Genomic DNA, 12,778 nt, shown 5'->3' with positions numbered 1-12,778 from the left:
GTCCTTTGTCAGTGCCGAGGCAGGGGTGCAGCCATGGCCCTGCTTCATGCTGCTGTCTGCAACCTGCTGCCCTCTGCCTGCTTGTGTTCTCCTCAGTCTGGAGCAAGCACAGGTGTCCTCTGAGCAGACAGAGCCCAGACATGGCCCCAAGGCTGAGGACTCTCTGCTCTGTCCAGTGCCCTTCAGCTGCCTGTTGTTTCCTCTGCATTTCTTCTGTGGAGAAGGACATGGGAGTGCTGGGGGACAGCAAAGGCTGAGAGCCCTGGGGCTGGGAGCAGTGGGATCTGAGCAATGCTCAGCAAGAGCTAAAGGACCTGGGTCTAAAGTCTGGCTCGGGCCAGACTCTGCCCAGTGGTGCCCAGGGACAGGACAAGGGGCACAAACTGAAACCCACAAGGCTCCAGCTGAGCAGGAGGAGAAAGTTGTTTGGTGCTGGAGGCCTGGAGCAGGCTGCCCAGAGAGGTTGTGGAGTCTCCCTCTCTGCAGAGCTTCCAACCTCTCTGGCCACTGATCTCCAGAGGCTCCTTCCAGCCCTACCCTGCTGGGACTTTTAACAGCCTGTGAGTAGTAGCTGTGTCTTCCCTGCAGGCTCTGACCGCAGCAGATCTCAACCTGGTGCTGTACGTCTGTGAGACTGTGGACACTCAGCAGGTGTTTGGGCAGCAGCCCTGTCCCCTGTCCCAGCCTGTGCTGCTCTCCCTCATCCAGCAGCTCTCCTCGGACCTGGGTACACGCACGGAGCTGAAGCTGAAGTGAGTGACCGAGTACCAGGGCTGCACTGCGGGGGACCTGCTCCTGCCTCTGCCTTTCAGTTTGCTGCCTGGAAGTGGAAGGTGGAAGGTGGAAGGTGGAGCTCTGACCAAGGCCGGAGCAGCTTTGCTGTCTCCTCAGCTTGCAGCCCATTGCTGGACTTTGTGTCAGCAGTTTCCAGTCGTGACTGCCGCTGGGTTCAGTGGGAGGTGTCAGCAGGAGCTGCTGCAGAGACGTCTGCTGATGTTCCAGGCACAGCTCAGGTGACAGTGTAGTGACGGTGTAGTGACAGTGCTGAGACTTGCCACAGACGTTTTTAGTCTGTGAGTCAAACCCCTGCCCTCAAAAACTGCCTTGGACCTGAAGGTTTTTTGACCAGGACTTGTATGACTCAAATCAGGATTTTAACTCAAGTTCCCAAGCTAGAAAAGCTCAACCAAGAGTTTTATGTTGGGAGCTGCTAGTTGGAGCCAAAGCTCAGGCTGGTCTGTTGGTGAGAACCATTTGCAGTGGCCATGGTGTCCTACGCTCATGACTTGTTTGGACCTAAGAAATGCTCACTGCTATAATTCCTGCTCTACCCCACCCCTCCCTGGACAGGCTCAGTGGACTTCAGCATCCGCCTGCATGAAATAAGCCTCTCTGCTGAGGATGTTTCCTTCCTCCTGACAGGAAGCTGCAGTGGGCTGGGGTTGGGCTCTTCTCCCTAGCCTCAGCTGATAGGAGAGAGTCTGGCTTGAAATTGTGCCAGGGCAGGCTTAGGTTGGAGAGGAGAAAAAATTCCGTTGCTGTAAGAGTGGTCATGGATTGGCACAGGCTGCCCAGGGAGGTGGTGGAGTGCCCATGCCTGGAGGTGTTCCAGAACTGTGTGGCCATGGCACCTGGGGCCATGGTTTGGTGCCCATGGTGGGGCTGGGTTGCTGCAGGACTGGATGCACTCAGAGAGCTTTCCCAGCCCAAGCAGTTCTGTGATTCTATGTTTCTAAGAAGTGACTAATTCTGCTTTATGCTAAAAAGGTAGCAAAGAAAGTACCTACAGAGCTGCAACCAGGCATGGCTTGAGGCCAAGTGCCACCTCCAACTCTGCAGGGACTCCTGGTTCAGGCAGCAGGGTTGTGTAGTGCATCTTGGAGGCTGCCCCTGCACGTTGCAGAGGGCTGAGTGGAATCTGCTGGGGTCAGTGCTGCTGAATGCCCTGTACTGGGCTTGGGTGGCTGGGGGAGCAGAGCTGTGCACCTGCAGTGCTGAAATGAATCGAATGCAGCTGGGAGCAAACATTTGGGTTGGTTCTAACCCTCGTCTCTCTCCTCAGTTACTTGGAGGAAGCTGTGATGCACCTGGACCACAGTGACCCCATCACCCGGGACCACATGGGCTCAGTCATGAGCCAGGTGCGACAGAAGCTCTTCCAGTTCCTGCAAGTGGAACCTCACAACTCCCTGAGCAAGCCTGCACGGCGCCTCATGATCATGCTGCAGGGCCTGGTCACCCCTGGCATGACCTAGGGGAACCTGGCTCCTGTGGGGGAGGCTGCGTGGGAGCCCCTCCATCAGATCCAGATAGTTACTAACCACGTATGGCTTGTGGTAAGAGCTCTTGCCAGCAGCCCTGTCCAGCTGTGTGTGATGTCTCTAAGGCCCAGGCCACCCTGTGTATAGTTCCAGATAGTCCCCAAGCGCTGCCCTGGTTGATGTTCCTCCAGCAGCCTCTCTGGAGGGCTGTCTCCTGCTCCTGCCCTTCGGTCCCTAAGCCTGGCTGCTGGACCAGGCTGCGCTCAGCAGACGCTAGTGGCTTCATCACCCTGTTGGTGAGTACATGAGCAGGGAGGTGATCGCTGGGCCTCCACCTCAGGGGCTGCTCAGACACCTCCTCCCTGACCAGAGCCCAGCAGCCATGCCTCGGGTCAAGGACTCCCACTCCTTCCTGGCACGGTGAGGAGCTGGACAGGTGCTGGGGTGTGGTCACCTCCCAACCCACGCTGCTCAGGGTGCAAGCAGGTCTGGGCTACCCCGAGGAGGTGCTGTGGGTTGGCAGCAGCCTGGGGGCCATTGGTTCTGTTGTGTATTGGAGCATGTCCATGGGTCAGACGCTGACTTGGGGTTTACAGCAGGGGCTTTCTTTGTACCTAGATTCGGAAGGTTCGTTTTGTTGGCTGTTTTGGTTTGGATTTTTGGAATAACAACTAAGAACACTTCAATAAACAACTTTTTGAGGAAAAAAAAAACACAAAAGGGGACCTGTTTCTGTTGTGCCTTGGTGGTAAAGCTTGGACTGGAAATAGTCCTGGAGAAGAGGAAGCATCTCGCGGGGGCCATCTTCAGGCTGGAGCTGAGGGCCCGGGATGCATTTTCCCACATCTGCCCGAGTCTGTGCCTGAGCTCTGCTGGACAAGTCTAGCGCTGTGCAGCTGAACTTCCTTCCCGGGAGAGCCAGGAGGCTTCACTGGTCCGGGGGCCAGTGGTGGTGCTGGTGGTCATCTGCAGGAACCACCGTTCGTTTTACACAGCAAAAACACCAACTCCCCTCTGCTCCTCCCTTCTGGGACTGGCACGGCCGAAGTCCGGCCCCGTGGGACTCCTCCACCCGCCCGGGCGGGGCTGAGGCGGGGCCGGGGGTGGTACGGCGGGAGCGGGGCTGCCGTGGGCGGTGGAGCGAGGAGCACGGCGGGATCCGCACCATGGGCTGCGGCTGCTGGCGGCTGCTGGGTCTCGTCTGCCCACTGCTCTTGCAGCTCGGTGAGTGTCAGGGGCGGACGGGCGAAAGCCGGGGGCAGCTCTGCGCTGCTGAGGGTCGGGCGCTCCCGAGACGTTCCCACCGGGGCTGGGGGAGGCTGAAGGGTGGGAGCGGGACCTCTGCTGCCGGCTAACGAGCAAAGTGGCTCCGCAGCTTCGCCTGGGAGGGAAGCAGGGAGTGTGCCCGGTTCTGGTTCTCTAGCCCAGATCGGTCCGCGCAACCAGCCCTGCCTGCCCCACCTGCCCCCCTCACACGGGGCCCGAAGGGCATCCGGTCCGCTGGAAACGCTGCACCAGCATCGCACCAGCACCATCGTGCCCCCTCTTCCATGCTCATCTGCTCCTCCTAGAGCCGAGGGAGGATATCGTCGGGCTCCGGGCACTGGTACCCGGTGGCACCCGTGTCCTGGAGAAGGGCTGCAGTGGCCCGGAGCTAACCTACTCCAGCACTGATTAGGCTAGAGAACAGCTTTCAGGCTTGGAGAGTAGATGATTCAGGCTCTTCCCCAGAAGCAGGACCGTTGGGACACCTTGGAGCCAGGGATGCTCCATAGCACCATGGGAAACTCCCTCCCTGGTGTCCTTTAGGGCTGCCTTCCCAGTGGAACCAGGGGCAGGACTTTTCCCCGTGGATTTTCAGTAGTGGTAGCAGATCTGATTTCCCTTCTCAGTTTCTTCTGCCTCGCCTGACGTGTCCGGAGCATGCTGAGAGAGCTAGGACGAGGGAAGGGCTCAGGCTAAGCATTAGAGGAGCCCAGGAGGCCAAAACCCATCCCACAGCAGGGATCAGCCAGTCGGGGGAAGGCATTTGCCGGCTCTTCTAGCTGCTGGCAGCGGCCCTTGTCCAGCCGGGTCGAAAGAGGAACAGCAGGTCCCACGTTCTCCACTGATACCTGAGGTGTTTGGGACCCACGTGGCTGGCGTCAGTCTGAGCCTTTCCTCGGAGAGGCCGACGGTTTTCTCACCCTCTGCACTAGCTGCGTCCCACCGGAGTTTGGACTCACCCTGGTGTCAGCCTTAGCCACAGCCGCCTTGTTCCAGGGGCACAGCCGTGGGATGCCAGCGGCCGGGCACAGGGCTCCCTGGAGACACCCTGGCTGCTTTCGGCTGCTTCCCAGCAGGGGACCCCACTTTCGCACTCTCCTCACACGTTTTTAGCTTCTCCTCAACACAGACAGCTCCGAGAAGCACACCCACAGCCCTCCCGAAAGTCCCACACCTCCCATGGCTTGTCCCTTCCCCCTTTCTGCCTCTCTTTCCTTTTCCCCCTTTCTCCCTCTCAATTTCCCCTTCCCCTTTCTCTCTTTTTCTTCCTCCTCCTTTTTCCCCTTCCCCCTTTCTCTCTTTCCTCCTTCCCCTTTCTCTTTCTCCTTTTGCCCTTCCTCTTTTTCCTTTCTCTTTCTCCCCTCTCCCCTTCCCCCTTCCTCTTCCCCTTTCCCACTCTTTTTCCCCTTTGCCCCTTTCTCCCCCTCACTTTAGCCTTCCCCTTTTCTCTTCCTCTGTCTCTTCCCCCCTTCTCTCTCCCTCTTTCCCCTTCCCCTTCCCCTTTTTTCCCTCTCTCTTTTCCCTCTCCCTGCCCCAGCTCCCCTCTTTCCCCCACCCTATCCCGCTGAGCCTTTCCCTTTGTTTTTTCCCGTTGTCGTCAGGGATTAATCGGCGCTGCCAGGGGATCAGGGCCAGGACAGATGGCTACGAGGACAGCCCGGGAGGGACGGGGCAAAGTGACTGCCACCCTAGTGCCCTTCCTCTTGTGCCCCATGGCAGCACCGATGGGGGTGCCACCCTGCATCACATCGTGTCCCCCTCTCCTGATCCAGGAGCAAAGGTTCACTCTGAGAGCCTGGGGAGAGGATGCCAGGCTCTGGTGGGGCGCAGAATGGTCTGCCACTCCCACACCGCACTTCAGAGCCTGGCGGTCAACGACCGAGTCAGGCAGTCAATGACCGCTGGTGCATGGGGTCCCAGCTCTGTCTCTGCCCCGCAGCCAGGAGCCAGGAGCCTGTCAGCATGGCAGGGAAGTGTGACACCATCTACAAGGGCTTCGCCAGCTGCCTCGTCAGCCTGGGGGACAGCATGGCCCAGAGCGTCCGGCAGCAGCGGGAGGAGGGTGGCGAGGAGGTGCAGGAGCTGGACACCATCTGCAAGTGAGTGTCCCTGTCCCCCGGGAGCTGCCGGGGAGATGTGCCGCCAGGGCTACCCCAGCTCCTGCCCGTTTCCCCAGGTCCTGGGACGACTTCCACGCCTGCGCCAGCGAGGTGCTGTCGAGCTGCCCCGAGGAGGCCGCGGCCATCTGGGAGTCGCTGCGGCAGGAGTCCCGCAAGATCCAGTTCCAGGGCAACCTGCAGGAGCTGTGCAGCGCCCGCGGCCGTCTGGCCAGCGCCCGCGGCTCGCCCCCTGCCGAGACCAACCAGGCCACGCTGCGGGGCTGGGCCGCGCCCCTGCGCCCCCGGCTGCTGGCCCTGCTGGCCCTGCCGCTGCTGGCCTGGCTCTAGCCCGGCTCGCCCGCAAGGTGATGCCCCTGCGCATTCCCCCAGAGCTGGCCCTGCACCAGTGCCCATGGTCCCTGCCATGTGCACCTCCCGCTGGACATCCCTTGTGGGGCTCGGGCCTCTCCCGCAGCCCTCCAGAAGAATTTATATTTGTATTAAAAGACAATTTTGCACTTCTCCTGGCTCTCTGCCACGGGATGCCTACCGTGCCCTTCCCCAAGCTCCGTGTTTGCTCCAGGGATGGGAGAGAAGCTGCTCCCTGGAGCACGCTGCTGTAGCTCTGCCCAACCCCAGCACATCGCCCGTGGCTACTCTCGGCAGCCCACGGGACCACCACAGCCCTGCGGAGGTTGTGCTGGGGATTCCACCACCCCACTGCTCCCTGGCAGCACCTTCTGGAGACTGGGCGTTCCCTTTAGACATGCACTGGTGTGCGGGACACGTGGTGACACAGCCAAGGGCATGGGGCACTTGCTGTGACAGCTCCCAGGCACGGGGCACCTGCAGTGCTCTCCTGTGTGCAGGGTTAAGCTGGGGCTGGCTGTGGGGCTGCAGCAAGCTGGCATGGTTTTGGTGCACGGTGATGTCACCACCACGGTGATCGCCTGGCACAGCATCACTTCAGTGCCCTTCTAGCTCTCCGGCACCTCCCACAGCCCTGCTGGAGGACGGTGGGGAGCAGCACCTGCCCGACGGTGGGGAGCAGCACCTGCCCTACGATGGCCATGAAGAAAACGAGGGTTGGCAGGGAAGGGAGAAGGGTTTTGAGTTGGGGTGCCAGAGGTGAAAGAATGGAGCTGAAGCTCTCAGCCAGGCCCTGGGGGACTTGCTGGAGCTGCCCCGGGGGTTAGCTTGGTTGGGCTTGTGGCTGTTGTTCCCATCCCTCCTGCTGTTACGCTGCAAGTTTGAGAGCTGCTTCTCCCAGCAGGCTGAAGTTCAGCATGGCAAAGCAGCTGCCCTGGTGAAGTGCCCTCCCTCTTAGCCAGGAGGGAGCAGACATCTCCTGCTGCCTGCTACCCAAAGGGGGACACCACAGCTACTGCTCACTTCAGCAGCTCCTCAGTGGCATGGCCCCGAGGCCCCTAGCAAGAGTAGCTCTGGCTGGTGAGTGGGAAGCCATCCTGTTGCTCAGGTCAACAGCACCTTGGTGCCAGAATTCTCTGCCAGCACAGGTGCCATCATGCTGCAGGCCCTGCCAGGCTCAGCCGTGTGCAGGAGTGAGAGCGGCAGTTACTTGCCCCGGGGCCTGCAGTTCCCTGAGGGGAGTCCAAGGCTGTCCCCAAAACATCCCTGTGGCTGCTCATGGGACACGGCTGTAGGTTTCACCTGGGGACACCTTCACATGTCTGAAAGCCTTCAGCTGCCAATCGGAGGCTCAGCCTCACCGCCCTGGGGGCTGGTTTCAGTGCCCTCTCCCTGCAAGGCTCAGCAGCTGAGCCCTGGCCTCTGGGATCTCACCTTGGCTGCCGAGGTTCCCTACTGGCACCCAGGGCCAGCTCTGCCACAGAGCATCCCGGGGCGTTGAGTGGCTGCTGCTGATCCCTCCACCATGCAGGGGGACCCCAGGTGCCCCGCAGGACGTGGGGTAAGCATCGTCCCTGTTTTCCTTGACCAGCAGCTGCCCCTGCCCGAGCTGGGCACAGGGATAATCGGTGCCTGCCCCCCCCGGCCTCCCCAGGGCTGTGTTTAAGGGTGAATTAGAGCCTCGGCCCTGCGCCGCCTAAGAGGATCAGCGCCAGCCGGGCGGCAGCCCCTGCTGCCTCTGTGCAGCTGGCAGTGGTGGGCTCGAGGCTCTAAAGCCACCACGATGGTGACATTGACATGCACCGAATTGTCCGGCTGAGCGCTGCGGGTGCTTGGGAAGACCCAAGGACAGCCACCCAAGGCCACCATGCTGCGCCTGTCCCGCGCCCTGGGAGGTGCCACCAAATGCCCTTGGCTGTGCCACCACGTCCTGGGGCTGGTCCCCATACATGCCACCGGAGTGTGTCACTGCACAGCCTGTGGGCACTGCTAGCTCCAGGGAGCCAGGGCAAGGATCTGGCAGTGCTAAGCCAGGGTGGGCCTGTGGGCAGCTGCTGCTTGGTGACACCCCACGGTGCAAGGGGCCACAGCAGAACACTGCCCCCCACCATCACCACACTGGCCCTAATCTAACCTAAACTAAGGCCAAGAGTGGCTGTGTGACAGCAAGGATGTGACACCAACCCCTGCGAAAGGCCTTGGGGTGTTCCAGGCAGCTGCTGGACAAAGCTTCATGACAAGGACTTGAGACAGCTCTGCAGCCACGGCACAGATCCACTTGCTTGGAAAAGACCTTAAGATCATCAAGGCCAGCCATGGCCTAACTGTGCACAGCACAGCCTTCAGCTCCTCATCCAAATTGCTTCAAAACCCCTCCAGGCACTGGGACTCCACCACCTCCTTGAGCAGCCTGTGCCAGGGCCTGAGAACCCCTCTGGAGAAGAAAATTCTCTTAACATCCAACCTGAACCTCCCCCTGAGGCTGTTTCCTCTTGTCCTGGCACTTGTTCTGTTAAACACCTCCACTCCCCATCCTATTCTCAGGGAGCTGCAGAGAGCAATGAGGTCTCCCTCAGCCTCCTCTTCTCAATACTAACCATCCCCCAGCTCGCTCAGCTGCTCCTCCCCAGCCCTCTGCTCCAGAGCCTTCCCCACCTTCGTTGCCCTTCTCTGGACCTGCTCCAGTTTCTCAATGTCCTTCTTGGAGTGAGGACTCCTTCCCACTATAGGAAGGGACAGCATCCTTGTCTCTGCCCCTGAACTTAACAGCTGCTCCTGGATCTTGAAGCAACTTCCAAAGATTAAATGAGACTGAACCTGGAGGTGTGTGGGGGGACAGACTGGTGGCCCCAGGCCCTGGCTGCCTCGGAGCCCCCCCAGTGCCAGGCAGAGCCCATTGCTGGGGTTACGAAACCGCAGCGACCTACTTTGCGGCACCGCCTTTGTTCCTAATCCCCAGCTGTGGCTGCTCTCCAGGCTCTGCCCATCAAGGCAAATTAATTGGAGTGGATCCTAATTTGCTCTCTGCTATTCTTTGGGCAGCAGATTAAGCACTGCATGGACATTATCTCCTCTCTCCTTGCAGAGACACAAACCTGAACTATTACAAGCCAAGGGAATAGAGGCCAAATGAGGTTGGGCTGAGGTTTGGATTCACTTTCTGTAATCATGAGAAGGAGCTGGGGAGGTCCCTGGGCAGCTGGATGCAGCTGGTGACACTATTCTGGGCAGCTGTGCCACTGAGATGGCACATGAGGCACAGTGACATGAGGGGCAACCTCCCAGCCATGCCACAGCTTAATCCTCCATCTCCTTGCCCAGGCAAATTATTCCTGGTGGAGGTGCCAGCCAAGGACCACCTCTTCCATGGGCACAAACTTGGGTTTCTCCAACAGCAGAGGCTGAAGCTGTGCTGGGGCCACCAGTGGAGGTGGGATGTCTCCTGTTCCTCCCACATTCCCCAGTGACATCATTCCAGTCTGGTGTCCCAGGGAGAGCACACTCAGGTGCCAGCCTCACCAGGAAGAGCAGCCAGCACCCCAGCCCCAGGAGGGGCAGCAGTGGTGGGAGCTGGATGAGTGGCTTGAAGGACACAATGTCACAGGGCTGGCTGCCATCCGAGCTCACCTGGGGATTTCTGCCCAGCCAAATGTCCAAATTCCCATCAGGAAGCACCAACAGGCAACCTCAATCCCGAGGGATTGGACTCAGTGGGGACAGCTGAGCTGGAGTCACCTCTGTGTCAGTGACCATGCTCGGCCCCCAGCCTGGCTCTGCGTCCAGCTCGGCTTGGGGCCATTGTCTTCCCAGGCAGATGGAAGTTGGATTTCTTCTCTAAGCAGCTTTAATTGAACATCCTCTCCCTCCCACCACTGCTCAGCCTCACCAGGACACCCTTGGGCTCTGGCCTGGCACAGCCAGTGAGGCACAGCCTCAGCACCACCTGAGGCTGGCAGGTGGCTCAGATGGCATCCAGTTTCTTGCTTCACCACCTGGCTGCTCGACGGCAGGTGATGAACATCTGCTCTGTGACCTCATGCCTAGAGTGCAGAGAAGGGAGGGAGGTTTGGCACTGAGGGTGGGGAGAGCCTGGCCCAGGCTGCCCTGAGAGGTCGGAGCTGCCGCCTGGCTGGCACCACTGCAGGTGAGGTTGGCTGTGGCCGTTGGCAGCCTGCTCTGGCTGCAGCTGTCCCTGCTGAGTGCGGCAGGGCTGGGCTAGATGAGCTTGCAAGGTCCCTTCCCACCAAACCACTCTGCGAGTCTCTGTCCCATGTTCTGAACACACAATCACAGAAGGGTAGGGGTCAGAAGGGACCTCTGGAGACGGAGTCCAAGCCCCTGCCAGAGCAGGGGCACCCAGGGCAGGGCACACAGGACCACATCCGGCAGGGTTTGGAAGCTCTGCAGAGCAGGAGACTCCACAGCCTCTCTGGGCAGCCTGCTCCAGGCCTCCAGCACCCTCACACCAAACAACTTTCTCCTCACGCTCAGCTGCAGCCTCCTGGGTCCCAGCTCATTCCTCTTGGTCCTTGTCCTGCCACTGGGCACCCCCCAAAGAGCCTGGCACCTTCACCCTGGCACCCACCCCTCAGGTATTTAGACACTGCTCAGGTCCCCTCTCAGCCTTCTCCTCTCCACACTACCCAGCCCCAGGGCTCTCAGCCTTCCTCCACAGCAGAGATGCTCCAGGCCCTTCAGCATCCTCACACCTCCCCTGCACTCTTTCCAGCAGGTCCCTGTCTCCCTTATCCCTGGCTCTGGACTGGACAGGACCTTCTGTGTGACAAGGACATCTGAATGGCTTCTGGAAGTGATCTCACAGCTCAGGACTGAGCTTGGCCACCAAAACCCAGCCTGGATTTGTGCCTGGGGTTGGCCCAACCCAGGTGCAGGACCTGGCACTTTGACTTGAGGAACTTCACACAATTGGTACCAACTTTGTTGCCCTTCCCTGGCCCTGGGCAGCCCAGATCTGGACACAGCAGGGCAGGTGTGGCCTCAGCGGGGCAGGGCAGAGGGGCAGCAGAACCTCCCCACTGCTGGCCACACTCTGCCTGATGCCATTGTCCCTCTTGCCCAGCAGGGCACTTTCCTGCCCCATGCAGACCTTGCTGCCCAGCAGCACTCCAAGGCCTCTCCCTGGAGCTGCTTCCCAGCAGGACAAGCCTGGGCTGTGCTGCTGCCTGGGGCTGCTCCTGCCCAGCTGCAGGACTCTGCTCTTGTTCTCACTGAACTTGATGAGTAACAGCTCCTTTGTCTCATCACAGGGCAGGAGCACACTCAGCTGCCAGCACAGTCCCACCCTGCGGGCAGAGGAATTCTGTGCCAACAGATTGGTCCAAGTCTTTCAGGCCCAGCTACCTCCAAAGGGCAGCTGGTGGAGAGCCTAGCCTAAGTTGCCCAGCAACTGGGTCTCACGGCTGGAACCTTTGCAGATGAGGTTGTCTGGGACTGTGAGCAACCTGCCCTGTTTGCAGATGTTGCTGCTGACTGCATGGGGATAGCCTGGATGGCCTTGAAAGGTCCCTTCCATGCTAAACCATTCTGTGATTCTGTGTTTCTATGACCTGCCTAAGGCCCAGTACAGCAGGAAGCCTGGGCTTGGGCTGTGCTGTCCTGAGACAGGCAGCAATGTCTCAGGCAGGCTGGGGTTGCTGGAGGTGGTGCTGGTCTTTCTCATCACTCCATAAGAAATTACAGCTCCCTGGGCTTCAGTGACACTCTGGATTCAGATGGATGCTGAATGCAAAGGGAGCTCCAAAAGTCTATTATCTGAGCTCCTGCTTCAAGCAGAGTTCACCCCAAAACTGGAGGCTGCACAAGGCTGTGTCTTGGGGTGCTTCTCCAAGGAAGGAGGATTCTCCACCTCTAGGGTACCCAGTAGAAACAGGAAGACAGCCTTGACAGAGTGACAAGAGGCTGCAGAGCCTTCCTGGCACTCCCTCACCTGCTGTCCCCAGCAGCAAGATGTTTACCATAGCCATGGAATGCTTCCTGCCAGAGCGGTGACCCCAGGCTGAGTAAGAGCTTTCAGACTGACACTGAGCCCAGATTCAGATGAGGTGCTCAAGCCAGCAGGCAGCAGATCACATAGATGAGATGAAAGTTCTCCAAGATCTCTGCCTGCTTCCAAGCTCCAAGACCTGAGGAGAGCTGCAGGTCCTTCCAGGCCTCATCCCTGGGCAGCTGCCAGGGCAGGGGCTGGCTTCAAGTTAATGTCTGGTCTGATGTTCTTCTGGCTCTGCTGGGACTAGGAGCACTACCAGAGCATGAATGATGCATGGAAGAGCTGCTCTGACTGCAGAGCAACATGGTTCTGGCCCAAGAGTGTGACATGTGCCAACTCTTGGACAGTTTCATGCAGTGCTGATGGACCTGGAGCTGCCTCCACTGGATCTTCTCATGAGCCAGCCAGGAAACAAAGTTGTGAGGAAGCAACTAGTGGAAGATGCAAGCCTCTGCCCATCCTCGTGCAGTGGTTATTCCTGCCGAAGCAGCCATGACCGAGGTGAAGCAGCCCACACTGCACAGCCATCCACACACTTCTGGTGTTACTGATGGCACCAAGCTGGATGACTTCCAGAAACAGCCTAAAATAATGTGACTGACTTCATCAGGGCCACAGTGAGGTGGTGTGTCTTGGGCACAGCTTCAGCCACATCCCAAGGACAGTGCAGGAGATGTGTGGTCATGGAAACATCTCCAGAAAGAAAAATGGGTGAGGGGAAGAGGGACGACAGGGCGTAAGATGTGGCAGCAGCAGCACTGCTGTGTGGAACAGGA

At 59.4% G+C, this 12,778-nt stretch overlaps 2 protein-coding genes across 2 annotated transcripts in view; both read left to right on the top strand.

The window, feature by feature from the left end:
- Positions 1 to 2,981, top strand: part of EDC4 (enhancer of mRNA decapping 4) — a 52,796-nt gene extending 49,815 nt beyond the window's left edge. Inside the window, 2 exon segments of the mRNA XM_064160693.1 lie at positions 589 to 752; positions 2,063 to 2,981. Of these exon segments, the coding sequence (XP_064016763.1) occupies positions 589 to 752; positions 2,063 to 2,255 (357 nt within the window). The 3' untranslated portion in view covers positions 2,256 to 2,981.
- Positions 2,982 to 3,280: 299 nt separating this feature from the next.
- NRN1L (neuritin 1 like) lies at positions 3,281 to 6,148 on the top strand. Its single transcript, XM_064160694.1, has 3 exons — positions 3,281 to 3,485; positions 5,467 to 5,626; positions 5,704 to 6,148. Exons 1-3 carry the CDS (start codon positions 3,428 to 3,430, stop codon positions 5,972 to 5,974), a joined length of 489 nt encoding a protein of 162 aa, XP_064016764.1. The 5' UTR covers positions 3,281 to 3,427; the 3' UTR covers positions 5,975 to 6,148.
- Positions 6,149 to 12,778: the final 6,630 nt, after the last annotated feature.

The sequence above is a fragment of the Pogoniulus pusillus genome, chromosome 20 (assembly GCF_015220805.1).
Source record: "Pogoniulus pusillus isolate bPogPus1 chromosome 20, bPogPus1.pri, whole genome shotgun sequence".
Classification (NCBI taxonomy): Eukaryota; Metazoa; Chordata; class Aves; order Piciformes; family Lybiidae; genus Pogoniulus; species Pogoniulus pusillus.
The sequence above is the reverse complement of the archived record's forward strand: the minus strand, read 5'-3'. Positions and strand labels throughout refer to the sequence as shown.

What these genes read in the sequence shown, in the direction of transcription:
- NRN1L (XM_064160694.1), top strand. Translation starts at nt 3,428, where the DNA reads ATGGGCTGCGGCTGCTGGCGGCTGCTGGGTCTCGTCTGCCCACTGCTC. An exon ending in CCCACTGCTCTTGCAGCTCG is followed by an intron (nt 3,486 to 5,466) that starts GTGAGTGTCAGG and finishes TCTGCCCCGCAG; the next exon opens with CCAGGAGCCAGGAGCCTGTC. An exon ending in GAGCTGGACACCATCTGCAA is followed by an intron (nt 5,627 to 5,703) that starts GTGAGTGTCCCT and finishes CCGTTTCCCCAG; the next exon opens with GTCCTGGGACGACTTCCACG.